At 40.2% G+C, this 27,194-nt stretch overlaps 1 protein-coding gene across 3 annotated transcripts in view; it reads left to right on the plus strand.

Annotated features, from left to right (window-relative positions):
- Positions 1-444: 444 nt before the first annotated feature.
- Positions 445-27,194, plus strand: part of tbc1d23 (TBC1 domain family, member 23) — a 71,052-nt gene continuing 44,302 nt past the window's right edge. Inside the window, exons 1-5 of one of the 3 annotated variants that reach the window (XM_069888709.1) lie at positions 445-554; positions 13,778-13,889; positions 18,161-18,266; positions 20,551-20,755; positions 23,746-23,869. In XM_069888709.1, the coding sequence (XP_069744810.1) occupies positions 487-554; positions 13,778-13,889; positions 18,161-18,266; positions 20,551-20,755; positions 23,746-23,869 (615 nt within the window). In that variant the 5' untranslated portion in view covers positions 445-486. Of the gene's footprint in view, positions 555-13,777; positions 13,890-18,160; positions 18,267-20,550; positions 20,756-23,745; positions 23,870-27,194 lie in introns of those variants that run through there. The other 2 variants (XM_069888706.1, XM_069888707.1) reach the window with 2 other exon arrangements.

Raw genomic sequence — 27,194 nt, forward strand, 5'->3', positions numbered from 1 at the left:
GGAACTTTAAACCTGATTTCACCCAGCAAGTTTACATGGTTGTAAAGTGGCTATAATATGGATGTTACAGCAAAGCACCCAATTACATGAGAATAAATTTGCTACACTCTCTTTGTTAATGACTCCAGAAGGAAGTGGTTCCTTTATATGGGGAAATATTACGTTATAAAAATGCAAATCTCTATGACAATTACCATCCTGACGCCCTCAACGACACCCTGTCTCAACGCCGTAAACCGACTTAGTGCTGCACTTTACGACACCCGGTCTGAACGCCGTAAACCGACTTAGTGCTGCACTTTACGACACTCGGTCTGAACGCCGTAAACCGACAGTCCCGCACTTTACGACAGCTCCCAGCGACCCCCCAGTCTGAACGCCGTAAACCGACATAGTCCCACACTTTACGACGGCTCCCCGTCGCAGAGAGCGAGCGGAACGGTTTACGGCAACAGCTGAGGGACGGACGTGGAAGAGGGGAGTGGGATGGCGGCGGCGGAGGCGGAGGATGAGCGGTTGACGGTGGAAGGCGGCGGGAGCAGCAGTGGCAGCTGGTGAGGAGGGCGAATGAGTTACCGGGCCTTGGGAACGTGCCTGGAGATCAAAGGGGAGGGGGGGTCAGCGGCTGCTGGCCAACGAGCCCAGGGAGAGGGCTGGAAGCGGGTTGCGGGGCCGGCCCAATGTGACAGTCTCTTGGTTTAGTTCTGCGGGCCTTACTCCACGTCTAGGTCTCTTGGTTTAGATCTGCGGGCCTTACTCCACGTCTAGGTCTCTTGGTTTAGTTCTGCGGGCTTTACTCCACGTCTAGCTCTCTTGGTTTAGTTCTGCGGGCTTTACTCCACGTCTAGGTCTCTTGGTTTAGATCTGCGGGCCTTACTCCACGTCTAGGTCTCTTGGTTTAGTTCTGCGGGCCTTACTCCACGTCTAGGTCTCTTGGTTTAGTTCTGCGGGCCTTACTCCACGTCTAGGTCTCTTGGTTTAGATCTGCGGGCCTTACTCCACGTCTAGGTCTCTTGGTTTAGTTCTGCGGGCCTTACTCCACGTCTAGGTCTCTTGGTTTAGTTCTGCGGGCCTTACTCCACGTCTAGGTCTCTTGGTTTAGTTCTGCGGGCCTTACTCCACGTCTAGGTCTCTTGGTTTAGTTCTGCGGGCCTTACTCCACGTCTAGGTCTCTTGGTTTTGTTCTGCAGGCTTTACTCCACGTCTAGGTCTCTTGGTTTAGTTCTGCAGGCTTTACTCCACGTCTAGGTCTCTTGGTTTAGTTTTGCGGGCCTTACTCCACATCTAGGTCTCTTGGTTTAGTTCTGCAGGCTTTACTCCACGTCTAGCTCTCTTGGTTTAGTTCTGCGGGCTTTACTCCACGTCTAGGTCTCTTGGTTTAGATCTGCGGGCCTTACTCCACGTCTAGGTCTCTTGGTTTAGTTCTGCGGGCCTTACTCCACGTCTAGGTCTCTTGGTTTAGTTCTGCGGGCCTTACTCCACGTCTAGGTCTCTTGGTTTAGTTCTGCGGGCTTTACTCCACGTCTAGGTCTCTTGGTTTAGTTCTGCGGGCTTTACTCCACGTCTAGCTCTCTTGGTTTAGTTCTGCGGGCTTTACTCCACGTCTAGGTCTCTTGGTTTAGATCTGCGGGCCTTACTCCACGTCTAGGTCTCTTGGTTTAGTTCTGCGGGCCTTACTCCACGTCTAGGTCTCTTGGTTTAGTTCTGCGGGCCTTACTCCACGTCTAGGTCTCTTGGTTTAGATCTGCGGGCCTTACTCCACGTCTAGGTCTCTTGGTTTAGTTCTGCGGGCCTTACTCCACGTCTAGGTCTCTTGGTTTAGTTCTGCGGGCCTTACTCCACGTCTAGGTCTCTTGGTTTAGTTCTGCGGGCCTTACTCCACGTCTAGGTCTCTTGGTTTAGTTCTGCGGGCCTTACTCCACGTCTAGGTCTCTTGGTTTTGTTCTGCAGGCTTTACTCCACGTCTAGGTCTCTTGGTTTAGTTCTGCAGGCTTTACTCCACGTCTAGGTCTCTTGGTTTAGTTTTGCGGGCCTTACTCCACATCTAGGTCTCTTGGTTTAGTTCTGCAGGCTTTACTCCACGTCTAGCTCTCTTGGTTTAGTTCTGCGGGCTTTACTCCACGTCTAGGTCTCTTGGTTTAGATCTGCGGGCCTTACTCCACGTCTAGGTCTCTTGGTTTAGTTCTGCGGGCCTTACTCCACGTCTAGGTCTCTTGGTTTAGTTCTGCGGGCCTTACTCCACGTCTAGGTCTCTTGGTTTAGTTCTGCGGGCTTTACTCCACGTCTAGGTCTCTTGGTTTAGTTCTGCGGGCTTTACTCCACGTCTAGCTCTCTTGGTTTAGTTCTGCGGGCTTTACTCCACGTCTAGGTCTCTTGGTTTAGATCTGCGGGCCTTACTCCACGTCTAGGTCTCTTGGTTTAGTTCTGCGGGCCTTACTCCACGTCTAGGTCTCTTGGTTTAGTTCTGCGGGCCTTACTCCACGTCTAGGTCTCTTGGTTTAGTTCTGCGGGCCTTACTCCACGTCTAGGTCTCTTGGTTTAGTTCTGCGGGCCTTACTCCACGTCTAGGTCTCTTGGTTTAGTTCTGCGGGCCTTACTCCACGTCTAGGTCTCTTGGTTTAGTTCTGCGGGCTTTACTCCACGTCTAGCTCTCTTGGTTTAGTTCTGCGGGCTTTACTCCACGTCTAGGTCTCTTGGTTTAGATCTGCGGGCCTTACTCCACGTCTAGGTCTCTTGGTTTAGTTCTGCGGGCCTTACTCCACGTCTAGGTCTCTTGGTTTAGTTCTGCGGGCCTTACTCCACGTCTAGGTCTCTTGGTTTAGTTCTGCGGGCCTTACTCCACGTCTAGGTCTCTTGGTTTAGTTCTGCGGGCCTTACTCCACGTCTAGGTCTCTTGGTTTAGTTCTGCAGGCTTTACTCCACGTCTAGGTCTCTTGGTTTAGTTCTGCGGGCCTTACTCCACGTCTAGGTCTCTTGGTTTAGTTCTGCAGGCTTTACTCCACGTCTAGGTCTCTTGGTTTAGTTCTGCGGGCCTTACTCCACGTCTAGGTCTCTTGGTTTAGTTCTGCGGGCCTTACTCCACGTCTAGGTCTCTTGGTTTAGTTCTGCAGGCTTTACTCCACGTCTAGGTCTCTTGGTTTAGTTCTGCAGGCTTTACTCCACGTCTAGGTCTCTTGGTTTAGTTCTGCGGGCTTTACTCCACGTCTAGGTCTCTTGGTTTAGTTCTGCGGGCCTTACTCCACGTCTAGGTCTCTTGGTTTAGTTCTGCGGGCCTTACTCCACGTCTAGGTCTCTTGGTTGAGTTCTGCGGGCTTTATTCCACGTCTTGGTCTCTTGGTTTAGTTCTGCGGGCCTTACTCCACGTCTTGGTCTAGTTCTGCGGGCCTTACTCCACATCTAGGTCTCTTGGTTTAGTTCTGCAGGCCTTACTCCACGTCTAGGTCTCTTGGTTTAGTTCTACGGGCCTTACTCCACGTCTTGGTCTCTTGGTTTAGTTCTGCGGGCCTTACTCCACGTCTAGGTCTCTTGGTTTAGTTCTGCGGGCCTTACTCCACGTCTAGGTCTCTTGGTTTAGTTCTGCGGGCTTTACTCCACGTCTAGGTCTCTTGGTTTAGTTCTGCGGGCCTTACTCCACGTCTAGGTCTCTTGGTTTAGTTCTGCGGGCTTTACTCCACGTCTAGGTCTCTTGGTTTAGTTCTGCAGGCTTTACTCCGCGTCTAGGTCTCTTGGTTTAGTTCTGCGGGCTTTACTCCACGTCTTGGTCTCTTGGTTTAGTTCTGCAGGCTTTACTCCACGTCTAGGTCTCTTGGTTTAGTTCTGCGGGCCTTACTCCGCGTCTAGGTCTCTTGGTTTAGTTCTGCGGGCTTTACTCCACGTCTTGGTCTCTTGGTTTAGTTCTGCAGGCTTTACTCCACGTCTAGGTCTCTTGGTTTAGTTCTGCGGGCCTTACTCCACGTCTAGGTCTCTTGGTTTAGTTCTGCGGGCCTTACTCCACGTCTAGGTCTCATGGTTTGGTGCTGTGGACCTTACTTCATGTCTAAGTCTCTTCCTGTGTGGCAAATCATTCGTAAAAGTATTTTGTGGAAATTAAGAGTTAACAATCCAACAACATTTCAATATTTTGAAAGTACTGCCCGAACACAGTCTCAATGACTTCACAATTAGTGTTTTTCAGCACTTTTAAGAGTAATGAAGAACAAGTATTTAAATATTATTACATTTAAAGGATTCCTTCTTAAATTCAAGCCGTTTGAAGCATTTTAATAAATTGAGACAGAGGAGGTGTTTATATTTTGCTGACCTTGAATTTCTTTCTCAAAAATACTTTGAAAGGTATTTGATATGAGGAAGCATCGCTCCAGTCCATTTTTTTCTCGCATGCCATGTAAATTAGGTAGAAATAATTTGAATGAGCACATTGTGATAAGGAGCACAGAGTTAAGTGATGTTACACTTCCTTGAACCTACCATTTAATGTTGTACAAGAATGGATAAGTAATTATCTTATTTTTTTTTTGTTTTTTAAGAATTTCACAGTGATTGATTGTGAGAGAACGGTCATGTTGAGTGAGCACTGATGGACTGAAGTACTTTTTTTTCATGTCTGGGTAATATGCAGGGTTTTCTGCATGCACTTATGGGTTAATAATATTGCAGTTACTTTCCAGTGTGTCATCCATTGGTTGATCCCTGACCTTGTTATTCTGAAAACTTTGGTTTCTGCTGCTGTCAAGTATTTTAAACGCATTTGTCTGTGTTGGGTGAGAAAGAAGTGGGCTGCAAGACTCGTTAAATTGAGAAAAGATATTGCCAATGTTGTTTGCAATTGCATTTAGAGAGTGGTCATTTGAGAAGAAAAATTTCAAATCTCCAAAATTATGAAAGAATGAAATTTGAGGAAGTGGCAGAGAGAATTCAATGACATAAAAAGTCAAAAGTTGTTTGGATATTAGACTGTTTTGGCATGTTGCAGATTTTGCAGCGGTAAAGAACCGTGACACAGTCTACAGGTTGTTTGCATTTGTCTACATCTAATTTGATTAGTTTAAAACTGGTGTCATATTCTAATTTCATATCAATATGAAGAGGAATCTGTTTCAAATTGGATTGAATAATTGTGCAATTCCAATGGCATTCTTGACTGGTGATTGAACTTAAGACTTTACACCTATGCAATTTTTTGTCCCGTTTTATCTGCAAGTATCAAAGCATTTCACCAGCCTGCATCTTCCCAAAGTATGATACTGTCTTCCTCATTGTACTCTGTAATTGCAAGTTTTGTGATTTTTAAACCCACAATTAATATAAAGATTGTTAATTTACTGAATAGCTGTGTTCCCAGTCTTCTGGGGAGTTCCAGGTACACTTCTTTCAAATTTAAAAATCAACCATTTACTCTTATTGCTGATCACTGAGTCATTTTTCTATCCATTATCCCTGCTGTCACTTTTATTTCATGGACATCAATCTTGATAAACCTATCACTTCATCAAGCACCTTTTGAAAGTATGTATATATCTTTTTAATCAAATTTTCCTCAATCCATGGGATGAGCTGAAAATGAGTAGATGTCATACTGAAAAATTGAGAACGCTTCAGTGGAAGTCACCTGGACCATCTACAAGGGAATTGAGGATGTTAGGAAAGCATGGCAAAGTGGAATTGAGGTCAAAAATGGATTAAACCTGGTCATATTGATTGGCAGGCTAGGAATATTCCTTGTCTTGTTCTCTTTTTAACATTATTAAAGCCAAATTATCTTTAATGAAATCTATGCTGCCCTTCCCTAATAAATCTATCCATAACCAAGTTACTGCTAAAACTGGCCTTGATTATTGTTCCCTAAAATGGCATATTCGGAATCTTTTTCCGACTTCTGCTTGGTTTCAACCGATTCACAAATCTGAGGAAGGAGGCCCAAAATACTTTTCAAGTCCTTGACAAGTGATAAACATCTCCCATCACAATGCTTGAAGGTGATCAGCACTCTTGAAATGAGAATCTTGGTTACTTTTTAGAACCAATTGCATGAAATTTTGGATTTTATTTGTTTTTACTTCATCTGCAATTGCTTTTGGGTGTGCACTGCAAAGATGCACACTGAATATGGTTATTTCCTCTCACTTCCTCTTCAGCTCAAATATTCTATGATGCCTTGTGAACTTGTCACATGCGGTCTCTCACAATATTGAACAAATGTACCCATGTTCTGATTCTTCTATAACCAACAGGATTCTATTTCCATTAGTTATGATTTGTGACATTAACCAGTTATGCCAGTGGTCTATGTTCAGCACAGCAGATGGTCTGGTCCATGGCCATCTTTGTTGACGAGGTTGCGCTTATAATAACAATTGCTATTGTCGTTCATACATTGGAATGAAATTAATGAGGGAACCACACTAAGGGTCAATGAAAGCTGCTATAGGCTGTAGGGCATTACAGTTAAGAACACTGTTCTCATCGCCACATCTTTTACTATTTGTTTAGATGTGAAAATAATATTTTTGAATGTGCAATCACAGTTTATTTTTGCTGCTTTTGGTTCCACTTTTAGTTTCCTTCTGAACTTTCTATAATCAGCCTCGTTTCAATACGATATCAATATCTCTTAAAGTCTGCCTGCACTGCAAACTTACTCATGGATAAAGAAAGCAGCAGGGAACTACAGAACCGTCTTTAAAATACAAACAGTTTTAATACTTCATTTGTAACACTGATGGGATGGAGGGTGGCAACACTATGAAATATCAGCGATAGTCCTGATTCCCTTCCTCAAAGTTCAGACAGAAATGGGTCAGTTTATATAGTAAATTAGATCAAAGTCTACATATTGACTTCACATGTTCTAACTAATTGGAAACGGCTTTCACATTTGTTCACGGACTTCGAATTTCTTTGTTCATTTAGTGATGTCTCCAAAAACCTTTAATTACTTCTTACCTTCAATTACTCATTCAACACTGTCACAACTAATGTCTCCTACAGATGTAGACTGTTGCTCTTTCTTGAAATGAAAGCCATCATGACTGATTTATGTGACAGACTTTCTGGGGAAATGTAAACCTTGTGTTTTTTTTCCAGAAAGTTCACTCTTAGTTTAAAAAGTTCATCTATAGTTACAATCCCATAATCCTTAGCAATTAGAGTTGGCCACATACAATGTAAAAACTCTCAGAATTCTTTACATTGTCACAAAATAATGCTTAATTAACCACAAATCTTTTACCTATCTATGACTTTATATGTTTTACTTTGAATCTTTTTACTGTTTAAGGAACACTGGCTTTAATTCCCCAACTTTTCCTTCTCATAACAGTCCAGTGATACAGTATTTGGACCATTTGTGGTTTCATGTTTTCTAACCAGTCTTTGATTCTATATTACCTGAATGAGATCTGTTTTCATTCCATTGTAATTGGGTCTTTTTTGAATGAACTACTTTGTGGACCATTCTTTCCCATCTTTCAATGCTATATCTTAGTGCCTGTTCCCCCCTGCCAAATTTGTTTTGGCTCCACCCTCCACTTTGCTCTCATCTCCCCAGCACCACTCTAGAAAATCTTCCGATAGACACTTGTTGCCCATCAATTGCGCTCTCTCCATTCAGGGAGCGATCCACTTCCTCTATCACCAGACTTTAGTTCATTTTACTTTTTAATTAGAGGGTAATACTACTACTTGTAGGTTCCCCTAATAGACCCTCATGCTGACTTTAAGATATATTGTTCTTCCTTGATGGTAGCTAGGTTTGGAACATCCTTCCCAGAAACATCTAAAAGAGCTTCCTGCAGAAGAACTGTAGTGGTTCAATAAAGCGTCTAATTTAAGGGTAATTAAAGATGGCTAATATATGGCAAGGGGGAGGGGTGCTTAACCAATGATCTCAAAACTAGTGGATAAAACAACTGCAGTCAAATGAACCCTTTGTTTAATATTTCATCAAAAATACAATATCTCCAGCAATATCACACGTGATTCTACAAGGAGTGTCACCATTATTTATTAGTCATGTCGCAAGTGATGTTTAAATTACGCCCATCTAATTTTCATCAGGGTTCTGCCACAAAGGGAGTGCAAAAGCATTCACTCTGAATCACCATTGAGAATCATGCCTCTGGTCCCACATTTTAAGACTTTGAATATAATGAAGCAAAGGACTTCAGATATTTCCTTTGTGAATTCATCACAATTGCACCTGTCATTCTTGATTTACCTTGTGCCAGAACAATTGATGGGTTTGTGTGCAAAATAAATTCAGCGGTGGTACTTCAGAATCAGAATTTATTGATATGAACACGTCACAAAATTTGTTATTTTGCTGCAGCATCACAGTACAAATATTGCTATAAAATTATATTTAAAAATAAATAAATTAGTGCAGAAAAAGAGAAAGTAAGGTCGTGTCTGTGGTTTATTGTCCGTTCAGAAATCTGATGGCAGAGGGAAAGAAGATGTCCTTGTGCCATTGCATGTTCATCCTCTGACTCCTGTCTTCCCGATGGTAGCGGTGTGAAGAGGGCATGGCCTGAGTGTTGAGGCTCCTTTTGGATAGAGGCTGCTTTCTTAAGACACCACCTCTTGTAGGTATCCTTGATGGAATGGTGACTGAAGCCTGTGATGGTGCTGGTCACGTTCACAACTCTAAGTTTTTCTTTCTTATTCTGTGCTTTGTCACCTCCATACCAGAATGCTCTCCACCTGTAGAAATTTGCAAGTCTTTGGTGACATACCAAATATCCTTAAACTCCTCTTGAAGTATAGCTGCTGGTGAGCTTTCCTTGTGATTGTATTGAAATTATTTGGATAGCCATGGAATGATTAGACATAGTCATCGTGGCTTGGTGCGTGGTAGGTTGTGTTTAACCAATCTTGGTGTTTTTCCAGGAGGTTACCAGGAAAGGCTGTGGATGTTGTCTAGGTAGACTTTAGTAAGGTCTTTGACAAGGTCCCGCACGTGAGCTTCGCCAGGAAGGTTCGGACACCTGGTATTCATGGTGAAGTAGCTTTTTTCCAAGAGCTGAATTGGATAACACTAAGTACAGGGTGTTGTAAGAGGTGTTTTTCCAAACACAGGGTGGTGGATGCATGGAATGAGCTATCAGCAATGGTAGTTAAGGCAAAAACCATAGGATCTTTAAAGAGACTATTAGTTCATAACTAAGGAAAAATGGAAGTTATGCAGTTGGGAAATTCTAGGTATTTGCAATGTCAGCACAACACTGGGCCAGAAGGCCTGCTCTGTGCAGTAGATATATATGTGCCATGTCATTCTTATCTTGGGAGGCTGTCAGCAGTGGATTACCAAAGGAATTGGTGTGTGGAGCGTAGCTATTCATATTCAATTCAATTATTTAGATGAGGGGAACATGTAATACGGACATACCTTGTATAACACAGTTTTGAACAATGCAGGTTTTGATATAACATGGTCAGTCCCCGTCCCCAGGCAGTCGCCCCTCCCAAGCTGTCACCTTGACGTCGTCTTGAAACTTCAGGCCAAAGGCCTGATGATTTCCTGGCTATGTGCCTCTGTAGCCCCAAGACCGCCTTCACCCCCCACCCCCTCCTCACCTGATGGATCGCGCACGATGAGGGTTGCAGGCGGGGTTTGCCAGAGACAGGCGGAGGGAGCTGGAACTCAAGAAGTGCAAACTACATGAGACATTTTCTTCTACTTTTTATTTTTATTTTATTTTAAACTATATTTTCTTCAATAAACAATCTTCACTTATCGCCAATAGAGATCTTTGTCATTTTTCAGTTTTCTAGATCCCTTTTAAATATTTTACGTACATGTTTGCATGAGAATGCTAGGTAAAAGAATAAATAATTATAGGATTGGAATGTATCACATTAAAGTACTTTGTGATAGTGCTTTGAACAGTGCAGTTTTCCATCCCACTGAACTATTTTTTGGAAAGTATTAACCGTGTTATGCAAGGATCCCTGGACATTGAAGTTTACTGATGATGCAAAGCTGTATGGCAATGTGTTGTTGGAGTAAACAAAAAGTATTTGGGAGATCTGGACAGGCTATGTCTATTGGTAAATAGCTGGTTGATGAATATCTGAACAGAATGCAAGAATATTTCACTTTTTCCTAAACAAATAGATAGATGGGGTTTTGAGAGATTGAAAACGGTTTTGGAGAGTATCACCATAAAAATTAATGTGCATTCAGAGGAATGGTTAATATTTCATTTTTTTTGTGATTATTTATCGCACTATGAACCATATCAACCAATATATTTACAGATGTATCTCTTTAAATATTCACAGTGACATTTTCTCTTTTTTCCCCATCCCTCCCTTCCCCCTTCCCACCCCCCTCCAAACACAGTAAATATTGAACATATAAAATACAATAAAACAATATCTTTATACAAAAGAAAAACAAACAAAAAAGACGTATCATCTACTTATACACATTAAATCTGATCGTGTTATCTTCTTATCATTTTAGGTGGTGGTGGTCCGAGGTCTGCTCTTTCTGTTATGTTCCATATATGGTTCCCAGGTTTTTTCAAACATTTTCCTATACTTATAACAAAGTTCTCTTTTTTCTCCTTCTTCCCCTTCTCTTATCCATCTTTAAATCTTTATATATACATTATCTTTACTTTATATTTTTACATATTTTTGTATATTTTCTTGCCAGTCATCCTTCTTGTCACTCCTCCTCCTCTCTTCTCCTGTCCTGCAAATGTTCAGCAAATTCTTCGGCTTTCTTTGGGTCCGAGAACAGTCTATTCCATTCCCCAGGAATAAATACTTTGAGTACTGCTAGATTAAAGTTATACCCTTTCTTCCATAAGATTGTTTTCACCGTGTTGAATTCCTTCCTCTTCTTTAAAAGTTCGAAGCTTATGTCCGGGTAAAAAAATATTTTTTGTCCCTATATTCTAATGGCTTATTGTCTTCTCTAACCTTCTTTCTTGCCTGCTCCAGTATGTTTTCCCTTGTCGTATGTCTTAGAAATTTTACCAATATGGATCTCGGTTTTTAATGTAGTGGCGGTTTCAGTACTAGTGCTCGATGCACCCTTTCGATTTCTATTTTTTCATGTGAATCTGTCGTTCCCAGCACCTTCGGGATCCATCCTTTTATAAATTCCTTCATATCTGACCCTTCTTTGCCTTCTTTCAGGCCCACTATTTTTATGTTGTTTCACCTACTGTAGTTTTTCAATTTTTTGTGACAATAAATCTTGTCTCTAATTTTTTTTCACTCTCTTCCAACTTCCCTCTTAAATCATTTATCTCAATTTCTACAGCAGCTTCTTGTTCCTCCACATTTTCTACTCTTCCTTATTTCAGTCATGACCAACTCTAAGCTTTGCATTCTGTCTTCAGCTCTTTTCATTTTTCTTTTGATTGAACAAAGTTCTAATGATGGCCATTCATTTGTTCTTCGAAAAAGGCTTTATCTAAACTTTGTCCTTCTATTTTACCTTCTTTCCTTTGAAATTCTTGGTCTTCTTCCTCCTCTTCTTCTGTGTCTATCTATGTCTGTGTCATCTTCTTCGCTTCTCTGTATCTGTGTATCTTCATCCTTCTCTGGTGAGCTGCTTCTGTATCCTTGCTGGGCCTCCAGCTGCTGCGTCTCCTGTTGTTGGGCCTCCTGCTGCAGGTCGAACCATTGTTGGGCCTCCAGCTGCTGTATCTCCTGTTGTTGGGCCTCCAGCTGCTGTGTCTCCTGTTGTTGGGCCTCCAGCTGCTGTGTCTCCTGTTGTTGGGCCTCCAGCTGCTGTGTCTCCTGTTGTTGGGCCTCCTGCTGCAGGTCGACCTCTTTTGGGGCCTCCCGCTGCAGGTCGATCCGCTGCTGGACCTCCTGCCACAGATTGTTGCCCCTGCCAGTTGCCCCGTTGCCGCTCACCCTCTTCCAGCCCTTCATTCTCTTTCTCACCACTCATCTTCTTTCTTGCTTACTTCCCCCAGCCAAACGCCCCGATACTGGGCATCTCTCAGCTGGCCGCTCCTCAGCTGAGTCCCCCTCCCACTGGCGTTAACCTTTTCTTTTACTTGCACCCTGCGCATGCGCAACTCTTCACGCATGCGCAGCTGCACGACTCTTCTTGGCTCTGAGAGCCATTTTTGAAGTCCGCCAGTCGGGAGGACACCGCTCCTCTGGGGACTCACCAACTCCGGAGATCAGTCGCTCCTCTCCACGTTGGCTCTCTGCTCCGACGTGCAGGTAAGGCCTTCTTCTTTCTTCTCCAGTGATTTTCCTTCTTCCCTTTTCACTGTTATTCTTACTTTTCTCTTTTGGGACCCATCTTCTGTCTCTTCTCTATAACTTTATCTTTCTCTTCCTGTATTTTATGTTTATTGAGCTCTGTTTTTTCACACTTTTTTCTTTTCTCTGGAGAGGGTTGGTTCCACCTGACCAGCCACTACTCCATCACGTGACTCCCCATGTTAATATTTCAAGTTGAGAACTATAGAAATAACATTTATAGATACTGGCTGCTTCTGCATTTCTACTAAAACAAAATAAAAATTCTGTGGATCCAAGAAATATGATTTTAAAAATAATTCTGACAAACTTTCAATGCAATCAGGCAGTAGCTATAGAAATTACCTTCATATTTTCAATCTCTAATACTACTTCCACCTCTGGTTATCACACAATTATTATAGCTTTTCAAACTTCTACATGAAGAATTTGGCTTTGCATTAGGGCGGCACGGTTGACATTGCTGTTGGTGCAATGCCTTTACAGCGCCAGCGATCAGAACTGGGGTTTAAATCCCACACTGTCTGTAAGGAGTTTGTACATTCTCCCTGTATCTTCATGAGATTCCTCCGGCGGCTCTGGTTTCCTCCCACCGTTAGAAACCTACCAGGCATAAATTGGGCAGGCATAGTCTTGTGGGCTGAAATGGCCTATTACCATGCTGTACATTTAAATTTGTTTAAAAATTAAAATATTACAGTCACTGTTATAAGTGACATGAATATTGGACTAAATTCAGGACAAGAAAAAGGTCCAGAGAATTGTTAGCTTGACAATCACGGGCACCAGACTTAACTCCATTGAGGACATCTACAAGACATGGTATCTTAAGAAAGCAGTCTCTATCCTCAAGGACCCCACCACCCAAGCCATGCCCTCTCCACTTTGTAACCATCGGGGGCAAAAGGTCCAGGAGTCTGAAGACGAGCGCTCAATGGCACAAGGACAACTTCTTGCCTGCTGCCATTAGATTCCTGAATGATCAATGAACCAAAGAACTTTAACTTTTAATGCACTATTTTTAAAAATTATTTTTGAGAGTTTGTGTATATGGATGTTTGCTCTGTGATGACGCTGCTGCAAAACAATCAATTTCATGACTTGTTTGTGACAATAAATCCTGATTCTGAATTATTTTCTGGTACTTGTACTCCAAGGTAGTAGCATGGTTAGCGCAGCAGCCAGCACAATGCTGTTAGAGAGTCAGGGGTTCAAATCTGGCAGTGTCTGTACGTTCTCCCAGTGTCTGCATGGGTGCCCTGTTTTCCTCCCACCTTCACAACATACCAGGTTGTAGGTCAATTAGGTGTAATTGGGTTTAACAGCCAAAAGAGCCTGATACCAAACTGTATGTCTAAATTCAAATTAAAAAATTTTTTGTCATAAGTATTTTAACATGAGCCTACTGACAGCAAGATGTATTTTCACATTCAAAGATCAATTGTTGAGTTGCAGGTAAAAGTGTTCTGAATTCTATAAATAAATTCTTCAATTGATGATCAGCGAATTAGCAAGTTTCTATCTTTCACTTCTGCCTTAGGGATAAAGATCTTGCTGAAGCATTGGATGAAGGAGGCTGTGACTTGGAGACGCTTAGAAGCATAATTCAAGGGCGATGCATACCAGATGACCAAAGGGCGAAAGTGTGGAAGGTAAAAAAAAATAGTGTAGAGGTACTGCATTTTTAAGCTCATGCATTGGGATTTTTAATGCAGTTTGACTAAATTACTTCTGCAATTCATCTGGGGAAATAGTTGCTGTTTTCTTAGCTAAAACTACTGTTGAAATTTGGTGATAAGTAAAAACCAAAAGGTTAATTAGCTCTATTGTATCCTTGCGAACATTGGGCCCCAGTTCTTCTGCGCAAATTTAAAAAAATAGTGTAGAGGTACTGCATTTTTAAGCTCATGCATTGGGATTTTTAATGCAGTTTGACTAAATTACTTCTGCAATTCATCTGGGGAAATAGTTGCTGTTTTCTTAGCTAAAACTACTGTTGAAATTTGGTGATAAGTAAAAACCAATAGGTTAATTAGCTCTATTGTATCCTTGCGAACATTGGGCCCCAGTTCTTCTGCGCAAATTTTCTGCATGGTTTTCTACTACGTTATACAGACCAGAAGAAAATACTTTTAATTCCCAAGATGTGTAGATTCAGCCAGTCTCAGAAAGTGTGATGCTTCAGTGAGTCTCTGTTTAATGGATTACAAAAGGAGTAATAAGAATTTGTAATCAGTAGTTCATGTGAATGGACAAGAATACACCAAAGAGCCCAAGTAGATTGGCATATAAAGAACAGATGCATGGATGAGGTAGCTGATCATTTCCAACTGACCAGTTTGGTTAAACTTTGCTGTTTGTACACCACTTTTAGAGAGAACTGACACTCATTCGCTGCATTTTATACTCAAATACAAATGTTTTTGTTAATTTCATATTTAAATGCAATAAGTTTAATTGTTTTGAAGGGCTAAAACATGCTTTTTACTGGATGCATTAAATAGCGCTGAATCCCAAAAACTGTCATGTGTATTATCACAATGGTGATTTAATATGTAATATTTCTCCTCTTTTTGGAGAGGATGACTCGAGTTAATATCTCGTATGATTCTCATGACTTGTTTCTAACCTATGGACGCATTGTTCTTGTGCAAATTTGAGCAGCGACTGGAGAGAATTGCAGTTGGGAAAAAAAATACGACCCAAAAGAAGTGCGGCACGTTACCAAGACTCAATAGACTTATGAGGAAAGGTTGCAAAAAAATAGGATTTTCTCCCTTCTCAGTTGTTAGGGATTCTTGAAAGAAATTGGAAAAAAAAAGAGCCAAACATTCTTGAATAACCTGAAAAGGTTTGCCATTCAAGAGCAACATCAAGAAATATGTCTTGACTTAGGGTCTAGAAATAAAGAGGAACAGGGTTTGGGTTTTGAATTTATTACAGTAGAGAAGAAGAACATTCAGCCCCTGGATTTTACAGAGCTAGTAATCCCTTACTTTCATCCTGTAATCGGTGATCATATCTACTTTGATTCTCCATGTAGCAAGATCTAGGCAATTACCATCCACTGTATAAAAAGTCCTCCCTCGCCACCTATAGCTCAAAACTTAAATCTGTATTCCCATTGTCTTTCTGCCATCAAGAGAATGGGACAGATTTTCTCTCTCTACTTTACCCAAGCCTGTCATGATCAAAATGTCTCTGTCAAATCTCAGTTCAACCTCTTTTGCTCAAAGAAAGAACGTCTGCGTTTACTGACCAAGCTTGTTGCTAAACTACCTTATCCTTGGAACCATTCTGATAATTCTTTCCTACACTCTCACAAGAACCCTCAGACTTTTCTCAAACAGTAGAAACAAGATGTGTTTGCATTGCTATTGATTGTGACTGAACAGGATCTTAAGAAAGGTTCAATATAAACACCAATTTTGTCATCATCTTGTCCTATTATCCTTTCCCTATTATTCTCTCAATGCCCTGTCACCTTAAAAAGCTACGCACAGAAGAGTCAGAGATATATTGCGGAAATAGGCCTCAAACCAACCATCTGCCATTCATTCACACTAATCCTACATTATTCTCCCCACAATTTTATCACATCTGCCTAGATTCACCACTCATCCACAAATGGGGAAATTTACAGTGATCACTTAATTGACCAATTTCATTGACTTTGGGATAAAACCATAAAATATTACTGCACAGAAAACAGGCCCTGTATTGGTCCCTTTCCAGTTCAGATGCCAATCATCCCCCTGATCAGTACAGGTCCTACCTTCCCTGGAAGAGAGCCCAATGATCCAGAAATCTGAATCCTTCCCTTTTGCACCAGCTCTTTAGCCACATATTAAGATGCATTATCCTTCCATTTGTAACCTCATTAGCATGTGGCATGGGTAATCCTGAGATTGCAAACCTGAGGTCCTGTACTTCAACTTCACATCTGACTCCCTGGAATTCTCTTTGCAGGTCCTCATCACCCTTCCTGCCCACTTCAAAATACAAGATTCCTTTATTGTCATGTAATTAAACAGGTGTAATGTCTGTGGATTCACCTCCAGCACTTCGGCAACCACACAGACTTCGGCCTAAACCAAAGCTCCAGATCCAAACCTCCAACACGGACAGGAACCTTCAGCATTTGAGGACCTTCGGGGGGCCCTTCTTACCCTCAGCACCTTCTCGAATCATGGCTCTGGGAACTGGTTCCCATAAGCCAGTCTTCTGCAGCCTGTAGTCCCTGCGGGTCTCCTGACCACAATTCACTCGCAGACTGTGGGTCTCCCATCCACTGAGCCCCTTGCTGGTTCGCTGCCGTGATCATTTTCCTTGTTGTTTCCTCGACTTCTCCTTCTCAATGGGTTGTGTCCTTCCCATTACAGCAGCTGCCATTTTTTAAAATCGATGTAAAAAAGGCTTCCATTGAAACCCATGTGGATCTATTTAATTGTGGGATCTTGAACATTCATTGCTCAGCTCAAGACATATGTTCCATCCCTTGCCTTGTTTCTCTTTGATTAATTAATTTAGCATCACTTTCACTTTCACTTGACCTTTACTGTCTTTTCTAAAATTCCAACAGGATTGGCAAACTTTTAATAACTAACAGAAGGCTACTAATAACAGCTATAAGGGGAGTAAAGATGAAGTATGAAGGTAGCTCGTCAATAATATAAAGGAGTATATCAAAAGAATGCTTTTAGATTTAGAGTACTTTGGATCTGCCTTCACTGGAATACGTCAGCGACGTGGTGGAAATTTGAGAGATTCCGGGGCAGAAGTAATGTAGTCACTATTATTAAGAAGGTGGTTGAGGAGCTAAGGGTCGGGAGCTAAATAAGTCACCTGGATCGGATGGAATACATCTGAGGATTCTGAAAAAGGTTGCTGAAGAGTTTATTGAGGCATTAGTGATGATCTTTCAAGAATTACTGGAGTCAGGTATGGTTCCAGGGGACTAAAAAATTACAAATGTCAATTAACTCTTCAAGGGCAAGAAGCAAAAGACAGGAAATTTTAGGTTGGCTTTAGAGTATTATTAAGGATGAAAGTTTGCTGTACTTGGAAGCACAAGCTCAAATAGGCCAAAGTCAGCATTATTTCCTTCAGGGGAGATGCCCTAACCACTGTTTCTTGCCCAGGCCCGAGCCGCCATCCTTTGGAGTTCCCGGCGCCCTGACCGCAAACTCTCACCTAGGCTGCCTGCCCATCGGAACCCCTGACACCCCAACCACGGACTCTCACCTAGGCCTAGTCAACCCTCTAAATTTTACCCTAAAAATTGATCCACAAAATTCAACTATTACACAAGAATGTACAGTATGTGTACTGTTTGATTACTAAAACTAATACAAATTAGCAGTTTAAAAATTACACACACATATAAATATTATTATGTACATCTACTTCTTGTTATTTATATAAAAATTTTGTAACAAAATGTGCATGGAAGAGTGAAAACGAGTATGTAATTTTTTTTGTTTTGCAACTCTCAAACATCTGATGTTTATCTTATGTGTCTCTTGCATTAAGCAAGTTTGGCCACTCCTGACCTAGAGCATCTATATTCCATTTTCCCAGCTTCCCACCTCATCATTTTTACTTCAGATAATGCTACCTTCAATACCAATGCTTTCAAGATGTCTTCCTTCTTCTCAGTTACTAAATTAAAATGCAAATGTTAACTGTCTCCATAAATGCTGACTGTCCTCCTGAGTATTTCCAGCATATTTTGTTGCTTAAGTCTGCAGAATAATGATCTGGTTATTTGTCTCGATGTTTTTTTTAAAGTCTGCCATGTGTGCAATTTGTCTGTGTTTGCCGAGATTACAACTGCTACTGCATTCCAAAAGCAGTGCTAAATGAATCAAAAAAAAATTGTTTTCTGTGATGCTTTTAAATTTTAACTGGTTCTGCTTTTCAGATTTCACTTAATGTAGCGGGGAAAGTAGGTAGCCTGGGATCATGGGATGGATCTCTGGATCTGCCAGAACAAACATTAATTCAAGAAGATTGCCAAAACCTCATAGGTAATTAAGAAAATCCTATGATGTGCAGAATGTTTGTCTTTGCTCAAACTATTATAATAATTCTTACTGAGCATGGTTACAGGATGGAGATGGGAAAGTTGAGGTTTGATACTGGATGTCAGCAAAGCTGAAAGGAATTAAAACATTATTGATTGTGTTAATCTTGAGTTTTAAAGCCACAAGGATAGAGAAGAAAACAAAATATACAACACAAAACTCATTCAGAGCTATTCTTATATATGCAATAGAGTTCTGAATTTCATTTGTACTGTTTCCTAAATCTTTTTTTTTAATTTTTGGAAAGTTGGAGAAAGACTTTGTTGCCTTTGTTAGATTCCCTTGCCACTGAATTTTCTCTCATTCCCTGACAAGTTTCTAAAATGAAATCTGATCACTTCACCCAGCTGTATTCATGTGTTATTGAAGCCCTGTGCTTTGTTTTAACAGACTTGGCTATTACAATGGACTCTTCACTGCCTTGCATCTTTTAAATGTTTATCTGCAAGATTATCCAAAACTTCTGTCAATATTTAACTTTCAGCAGATCCCATTCTTCTGTTTTCCATGCAATTGGTGACTGACATTGCTTCATAACAGTCAGTGGCTCAATGTAAAAAATTTTCCTCCTTGTTTTCAAACCTTTTCATGGCATCTAATTATTCACTGTGGTATCTGCTCTAATTTCATGACCCTCTGAGATATTGGCCCTCAAATTAAGGCCTCTTGATTATTCCTATATTTAATTTCTTCCCCCATTTGTCAATGCCTTCAGATCCCAAAACCTTGGCCTTGATTTCCTGCTCTAAACTTCTACACTTTTTTAAGATCTGTCAAATAAAAATAAACTAGGTATGCTTAAATTCTGAAATAAAAATGGTAGATGCTGGAATTACTTAAGACACCATGTTGCATCTATGTAGAGAGAAACAGCTTGTTTTCATATTGACCTTGCACTGTTATATTTAGGTGCTTGCATTTCCTGTCTTTCAGAATCTTAACTCTTTCATTCACTAAAGGTCCTATTGTCTGGTCATAAATGCTCTATTTCTTGAATAGGAAGTAGAAATTGTTTCAGGATGTAAATAACCACAGATGATTTGTAGCTAGCAACATAACCAAAATATGTCATCCAGATTGTCCATTGATGAGATGCATGTGCTTGATGTTCTGTTTGACACATTGTACATCTTCTCTGTATCTGTTATGCATGCGACTATACTCGTTGAGAATCCAGTCCCAAATGTATTGAAATTAGCTCAGCACACCGACATTTCAGCTTGAAAATGATCTGTTCATTTCCATTGGCTCAGTCCACCAACATTTCAGTTTGAAAATGATCTGTTCATTTCCATTCTAAGAATCTTCTCATAATTCTCCATTCCCCCAGTTTTGTCTTTCCTTATGATGAAGCTTCAGCCGTCTAGCAGCTGAAAATTTTTTCCTTAACCTCTTGTGTCTTCGAGTTTTCAAGGTTCCTAAAAAAATGATTCTTTGGCCGATTCTTTATCCTAAGATTTTTATTTCTTGGCTCAGTGTCAATTTCAGTCTGTTTACACTTCTGTAAAGTCCACTTAGGTGATTTATTGCATTAGGTGTATTTTTAGTGTGTATTAGTTGATGATGATGATGTTTATTGTCCTACACATTATATAATCCACTGAGATTCTTATTTGCTGCAGCCTAACATGTAAAGAAAATCTATGTTAGTAAACTAATTAAATTAAAAGAAACAATACACACGATAATTTTTACAAATTAAAAATATGACGAGCGCTGTCAGATTAATGTATCAAAAGGAAGTTGAAGAATCTGATAGCTCTCCATGATGGTTTTCAGGCTTCGGTACCTTCTGCCCAAAGGTAGCAGTGAGAATAAATTGTGACCACGTTGGGGGGGGAGGGTGTCCTCTATGATGTTGGCTGTCTCCAAACAATTGAAAGGCTATAATGACAAAGCTAAAAGATCAAGTAATATCAATGTTATTAAGCTTTGTGCATTAATTTGCTTTCAGGAGAAAAATGTATCAACATTAAAATCAATGCAGATGTATCTTTCTCCTATACTTTCAGCTTTGAAATAACTATTTAATGCCCAATATAATAGTAAAGGGATCTTCATATGGAGCAATTGCCATCCTGTTAGATCCACTGGTTATTAACTCCATTGTTTATTTTAAATAGTTTTAAATGTGTTTTTTAAAGAGTAGATACTTTACAAATATTTAAATTTCAGGCAACCCAGCGGAATGATGTCTAAAATGTGATATATTTCTTCACATATATAGATCGTGTTTCAATGCCAGATGAGGAAAAGGCGCAGTTACTTTCAGATGTTGAATCTATAATCACATTTTACTGCAAATCCAGAAATGTCATCTATACCCAGAGTCTTGGCTGGACTGACTTACTTAAACCTCTTGTTCCACTTCGATTGCCACGCAATGATTTATACAATTGCTTTTATGCTATCATGAATAAATACATACCTAGGTAAGGAAATGCAGATGATGACTGAATTAATTTCCATGTATTGTGGCTTAAAGATACGATATCTCCTTTCTCTGAAAGCAATAAACTATAGATGCTGGAAATGTGAAATAAAAACAAGATGTTGGAAATACTCAGCAGGTTAGACATCTGTGGAAAGAGAAACAGTGTTGACTTGCAGATGATGCTCTTCATCAGAACCAAAAAAGTTATGAATCCAAATATTGTTTAGCAGAGAAGAGCAACGGTGGTGAGAACTCAGGCAGTATCTCAAATAAAATGGAGACCAGGAGGGATAGATAGGAAAAAACTCAAACTAGTCAGGTAGCATCTGTGTGGACAGAAATTGAGTTATGGTTACAAGTTCATTGTTGTTTTGTTTGTGAAAACTGGCCAGTTCTGATACTAACTGAAAGGCTGGTTATCTGATGTGGAGTCCCGAACTCTGTAACTCGCTTGGTTGGAAAACTGAGGTCATTTCTGTTTTCATGGATCAATATAAACACAAAATTGGATGTAAAATTAAAGTTACAGGCAACTGGAAGTTCAGTCATCCTTGTAGATTCAAATCAAGATATTCTGCAAAACCAATCTGGGTTTGATATCCCCAATATAGAAGGGTCCACATGAAAGGAATGTATTGAAGATGCTAAATTGGAAGAAATGTTAGTGAATTGTTGCTTCACCTGAGTATTTGGCTCTCTAAATGGTGGGAAGAGAAAAGTTTAAAAAGACAGTTGTTATACTGGAGTTGTGTGGGAAGGAGCTGTGGTGAGGAGAATGGACATTGATGGAGATGAAAATGTGAACTAGTGAGTCGTGAAGGGAAATTTCCCTTTAGAATCTGAAACCTCAGGGAAGGATATACAGTGCTCTACATAAAGTTTGGGACAAAGACATTTCTTTTCCTTGCCCATGCTCCACATTTGTCATCAAACAATTCACGTGTAATTGAAGTGCACATTCCAGATTTTATTTATGGTTGTTTGTAGACATTTTGGTTTGACCCTGTAGAAATTGCAGCACTTTTTTACATATTCCCCCCCCCCCCCCCCCCCCCACTTCATTTTCGGGCACCATAGTGTTTTTGAGCACTCAAGTATGTTTAATTGCCTCATAAGAGAGCTTGGCTTACCTCTAAGCTTTTGACCACCTTTGGAGTCTGTAGTTGCCATTTTTCAACATGAGGACCAGAGAAGCCTTTATGAGGCTAGAAACAAAAACCAGTGAGATACATTACCCAAAATGTTGCCACAATTGACAGTTTGGAACATCATTAAGAAGCAAGAGTGCACTGGTGAGCTCAGTAACCACATAGGGAATGGTATTCCAAGGAAGATCTCCACTGCTGATGAGAGAAGAATTCTCATGATAATGAGGAAAAATCTCCAAAAGTATGTCTGATAGATCAGAAACTCTCTTCAGGAGGCTGGTGTGGCTACGTCAATGACTACTCTCCACAGAAGACTTCATGAACAGAAATATAGAGGCTACACTGCAGGATACAAACCACAATAAAAGATGGCCATATTACAGTTTGCCAAGAAGTATTTAAGAGCCTGCAGAATTCTGGGAAAAGGTCCTGTTGGCAAATGAGACCAAGATTAACCTGCGATTGCAAGAGCAAAGTGAGGAGGCTTAAAGGAACTGAACAAGATCCAAAGCACACCACCTTTGGCATGGGTTGCATCTTGCAGTGTAGCCTCTATATTTCTGTTCATGAAGTCTTCTGTGGAGAGTAGTCATTGACGTAGGCACACCAGCCTCCTGAAGAGTATTTTTGTTCTGTCGGACATTCATTTAGAGATTTTTCTTCATTATAATGAGAATTTTCCGTCTTCAGCAATGGAGATCTTCCTTGGAATACCAGACCCTTTGCAATTACTGAGCTCACCACTATGCTCTTTCTTCTTAATGATGCTCCATATAGTTGATTTTGGTCATCCTAAGGTTCAGGTGATGTCTCTTACTGCGTCCTTCTCGCTTTTCAGCCTCATAATGTCTTTGACTTTCAATGCCAGAACTCTGGTCCTCATGTTGAGAAAATGGCAACTACAGACTCCATAAATGATCAGAAACTTGTAAGCAAGTTTAGCTCTCATATACCTGCAGCAATGAACCAATTAAACATACCCGAGTACTCACAAACACTTATAAAGTCCTAGGGCTCTATGTATTTAAAAAGAGCTGTAATTTCTACATGGTCAAACCAAAATGTATACAAATAACCTTGAATAAAGTTTGGAATATGCACTTTAATTACATATGAATTGTTTGATTACACATGTAAAATTGTGGAGCACAGGGGCAAATAAAGGAAAAATGTATCTTTGACCCAAACATGTTGGAGGATACTCTTATCTGTGATGGTGGCACCGGATTGAAAGTGGTGAAACATTTTTGGTGGACAGCTGCATTTTGAATGTGGAGGCTGGTGGTGTCACCAAAGGGAACCAGATTATATGGGAGAAGGAGGGATTGGAGCAGAAGTCGAATGCACAGTTGAAGGTATAATCAACTGCACTTGGAGAACCACGCTTCAGGAAAAAGAAAGTCATCCTGGAAGTGCTAATGTGGAAAGTTTCATCATCCAAACGGATACAATCAAGCTGGAGAAATTCCAACAGAATTTTTATGCAAAGCAAGGTGGGTGGAGCTGCAGACTGGATAGCTTGTTAACCTTCATCCCGGATGAAAAAAGATCATAAGTGGGAAGGACAGATGGAGGATGTGGAAGTGAGAGTATGATGCAATTATCAATGGGCATGATAAAACTTTCAGTTTCTGCACAAGTGCTGAGGCAGCACCAATACCGTCATCCCTGTCTGAAAATGCTGATCATTTTTGTAGCATCTTACCAATTTCTTTGTTTAGGATTAAAAAGATCCCACCTTGTGTACTTTCAGAAATGCCAGCTGGCACGATTAGCTGTGTGCCGAGTTGTGGTTTCGATTTAATTTTGAAACTAAAATGCCTTTTTTTTTTTGTTGCAGGGATTTTGTCCCCAATGGGCGACCGTTCCACCTCTTTAGGCTTCTCCTGCAGTATCACGAACCAGAACTTTGCTCTTTTCTTGACACAAAGAAGATTACTCCAGACTCCTATGCAATAAGCTGGGTAAATAGTATTTTAAAACTTGAGCAGCAGTAACACATTTGATATCCGTTTCAGTTATCTCAGTATCGTAATTACTGAAATCCATTGAAGGTAGTTCCACAAAAAGCTAGTTTTTGATAGAATTGAAATAATTGACTTTTCTTTCAATCTTACTTCTTGATATCATAGAATCTTAAAACCATACAGCACATAACAGGCCTTTATGTCCCACTAATTCCATTTGCCTGCATTAGGCCTGTTTTCCTCTTTTCCTTTCCAAGTACCTAGAAAAATACCTTTTAACAAATATACAGTAATGACAATTTCATTAAATAAATGTTAATGGTGACTTGAAGTAATTTTATATTTTTGGTGGAGTATTTGTAAAAAGTCTCTATTTTTATCCTTTTTCGAGCTTCCGTGGCTCGGCTACATTACTTTCACAGACTACTCTAAAACTGGTTAGTTAATATCGCATACAGGTCTTCCCACTGACACTCATAACTAAAATAGTGCAATTTACTTCCATAAACGGCATTATCATTATTAGTATAGAGTGATCTTTAAAGTTCAAAGTTCACATTTATCGTCAGAGTTCATGCATGACATCACATACAACCCTGAGATTGATTTTCCCGCGGGCCAGGCAGAACTTCTACTTATCAGAAGACCAAACTGTACTCAAGACAAAGATGCGTATATAAAAGAAAAAAGTATAAACAAACTGTGAAAAATAAATAAATACTTAGTAATAAATAATGTACAAAGTAAGAGTCCTTAAATGAGTCTCTGATTGAGTCTATTGTTTGGAAGAGTCTGATGCGGAGGGAATAGCAACTGTTCCTGAACATGGAGGTACAAGTCTTGTGGCACCTATACCTCTTTCCTGAGGCCAGTAGCAAGAACAGAGCATGTTCTGGGTTGTGTAGATCCTGGATGATTGCTGCTGTTCTCAAACAACAGCGTTCCATGTGGCTTTTCTCGATGGTACCTTTGCTGTGTATTGGGCTGTGCCCACTCCCTTTTGTAGGGCTTTCTGCTCAGAGTATTGGTGCCCCCATGCTAGGCTGTGATGCAGCCAGTCAACATACTTTCCATTATACATCTGTATTGTTACACCAAATGTTTGCAAACTCCTGAGAAAATAAAGGCATTGAAATGCTTTCCTCACGACAACATTAGTGTGTTGGGTCCAGGAAAGATCCTTTGAAGCAGTGACTCCCAGGTATTTAAATTTGCTCTACCTCTTGATTTCCCCAACAATCACTGGATTGTGCACCACTGCTTTTCCTTTCCTAAAATCTACAATTAGTTCCTTGATTTTTGGTGATATTGAGTGAGTGATTGTTGTTAGTACTCCATTCAGCCAAGTTTTCAATCTCCCTCCTTTATGCCGACTCGGTGCCCGTTTTTATGCAGTCCACTACTGTGGTATCACCAGCAAATTTGTAAGTGGTTGTTTGTACCAAGCCACACAGTTGTAGGTGGAAAGCAAGTACAGCGGGGATCTAAGTACGCAATCCTGTGGTGCTCCTGTACTGATGGAGATTGTGGAGATGTTCTTGTCAATCTGCACTGAATAGAGTCTACAGGTTTGGAAATCCAAATCAAGTTGCACACTGGGGCATTGAGTCCCAGGTCTTAGAGTTTGCTGATGTTTTGAGGGGATGATGATGTTGAATGCATTGTTTTTTAATTGAAAAATAATGTCAATAGAGAGCACGTTTATGTATGCATATTTACTGTCCAGTTGTTCTAGATTTTTGTGTAGAGCCAGTGAGATAGTATCTGCTGTAGACCTGTTGCTGCAGGAGACCAATTGGAATGAATTCATGTCGCCACTCAAGAGCTGATAGGTTTCAACACCAGTCTCTAAAAACACTTCATCATTGTGGATATGAGTCCAACTGGTTAGTAGTCATTTCGGCAGTTTAACACACTCTTGGGCACTGGTATGATTGAGGCCAATTTGAAATAGATGGGAACAAAGCCCTGTCAGAATGAGATATTGATGATGTTCATGAAAACATTGGCTAATTGTTCAGTACAGGTTTTTCAGTACTCAGCCGGATACTCCATCCTTGGAAGGAATATTGGTTATACCTGATGGTATGGCTTAAAATACTGCATTCATATTTTTACAGAAACTGTCAAATCTGGCTACATTATTTTTAAAATTTTTCACACTATGAACCATACTGACCAAAATACACACAAACATTCCCCTCTTGAATATATAGTGTCATTTTCTCCACTTTTCCCCCCTCCCTTCCCTCCCCCCTTCCCACCCCCCTCCAAACCCATTAAATGTTCAACATATACAATAAACCCATTAAACGATGTCATCACACAATGAAAATAAACAAGAAAATTGTGTCATCTACTTTTACACACTGGGTCAGTTCATTTCGTCTTCTTCTCATTCTATCATTTTAGGGGGTGGGGTCCGCAGTAGGCCCTCTCTGTTGTGTTCCATATACGGTTCCCAAATTTGTTGAAATAATGTGACTTTATTTTTTAAATTATATGTTATTTTTTCCAATAGAATACATTTATTCATTTCTATATACCATTGCTGTACTCTCAGGCTTTCTTCTGATTTCCAAGTTGACATTATACATTATTTTGCTACAGCTAAGGCTATCATAATAAATATTTTTTGCGCTTCATCTAGTTTGAGGCTTAATTCTTCACTTCTTATATTACTTAGAAGAAAGATCTCTGGATTTTTTGGTATGTTGCTTTTTGTGATTTTATTTAATATCTGATTTAGATCTTCCCAAAACTTTTTCACTTTCTCACATGCCCAAATTGCATGTACTGTTGTTCCCGTTTCCTTCTTACAGCGAAAACATCTATCTGATACTGTTGGGTCCCATTTATTTAACTTTTGGTGTGTGATATATAGCCTGTGTAACCAATTATATTGTATCATGTGTAACCTCGTGTTTATTATATTTCTCATAGTTCTGGAGCATAGCTTTTCCCATATTTCATTTTTTATCTTTATGTTTAGATCTCGTTCCCACTTTTGTTTGGGTTTATAGCTTATTTCATCATTTTCTTTCTCTTGCAGCTTGATGTACATGTTTGTTATAAATCTTAATTATCATTGTGTCTCTAATCATATATTCAAAGCTGCTTCCTTCTGGTAATCTCAGTCTGCTTCTCAGTTTGTCCTTTAAGTAGGTTTTCAGTTGGTGGTATGCAAACATTGTATCGTGAGTTATTCCATATTTGCACTTCATTTGTTCAAATGATAATAAATTATTTCCCAAAAAATTTTATATTTTTTTAATCCCTTTTCTCTCCCATTCTCTGAAGGAAAGGTTATCTTTTGTGAAAG

This window comes from Narcine bancroftii, chromosome 7 (assembly GCF_036971445.1).
Source record: "Narcine bancroftii isolate sNarBan1 chromosome 7, sNarBan1.hap1, whole genome shotgun sequence".
Lineage (NCBI taxonomy): Eukaryota > Metazoa > Chordata > Chondrichthyes > Torpediniformes > Narcinidae > Narcine > Narcine bancroftii.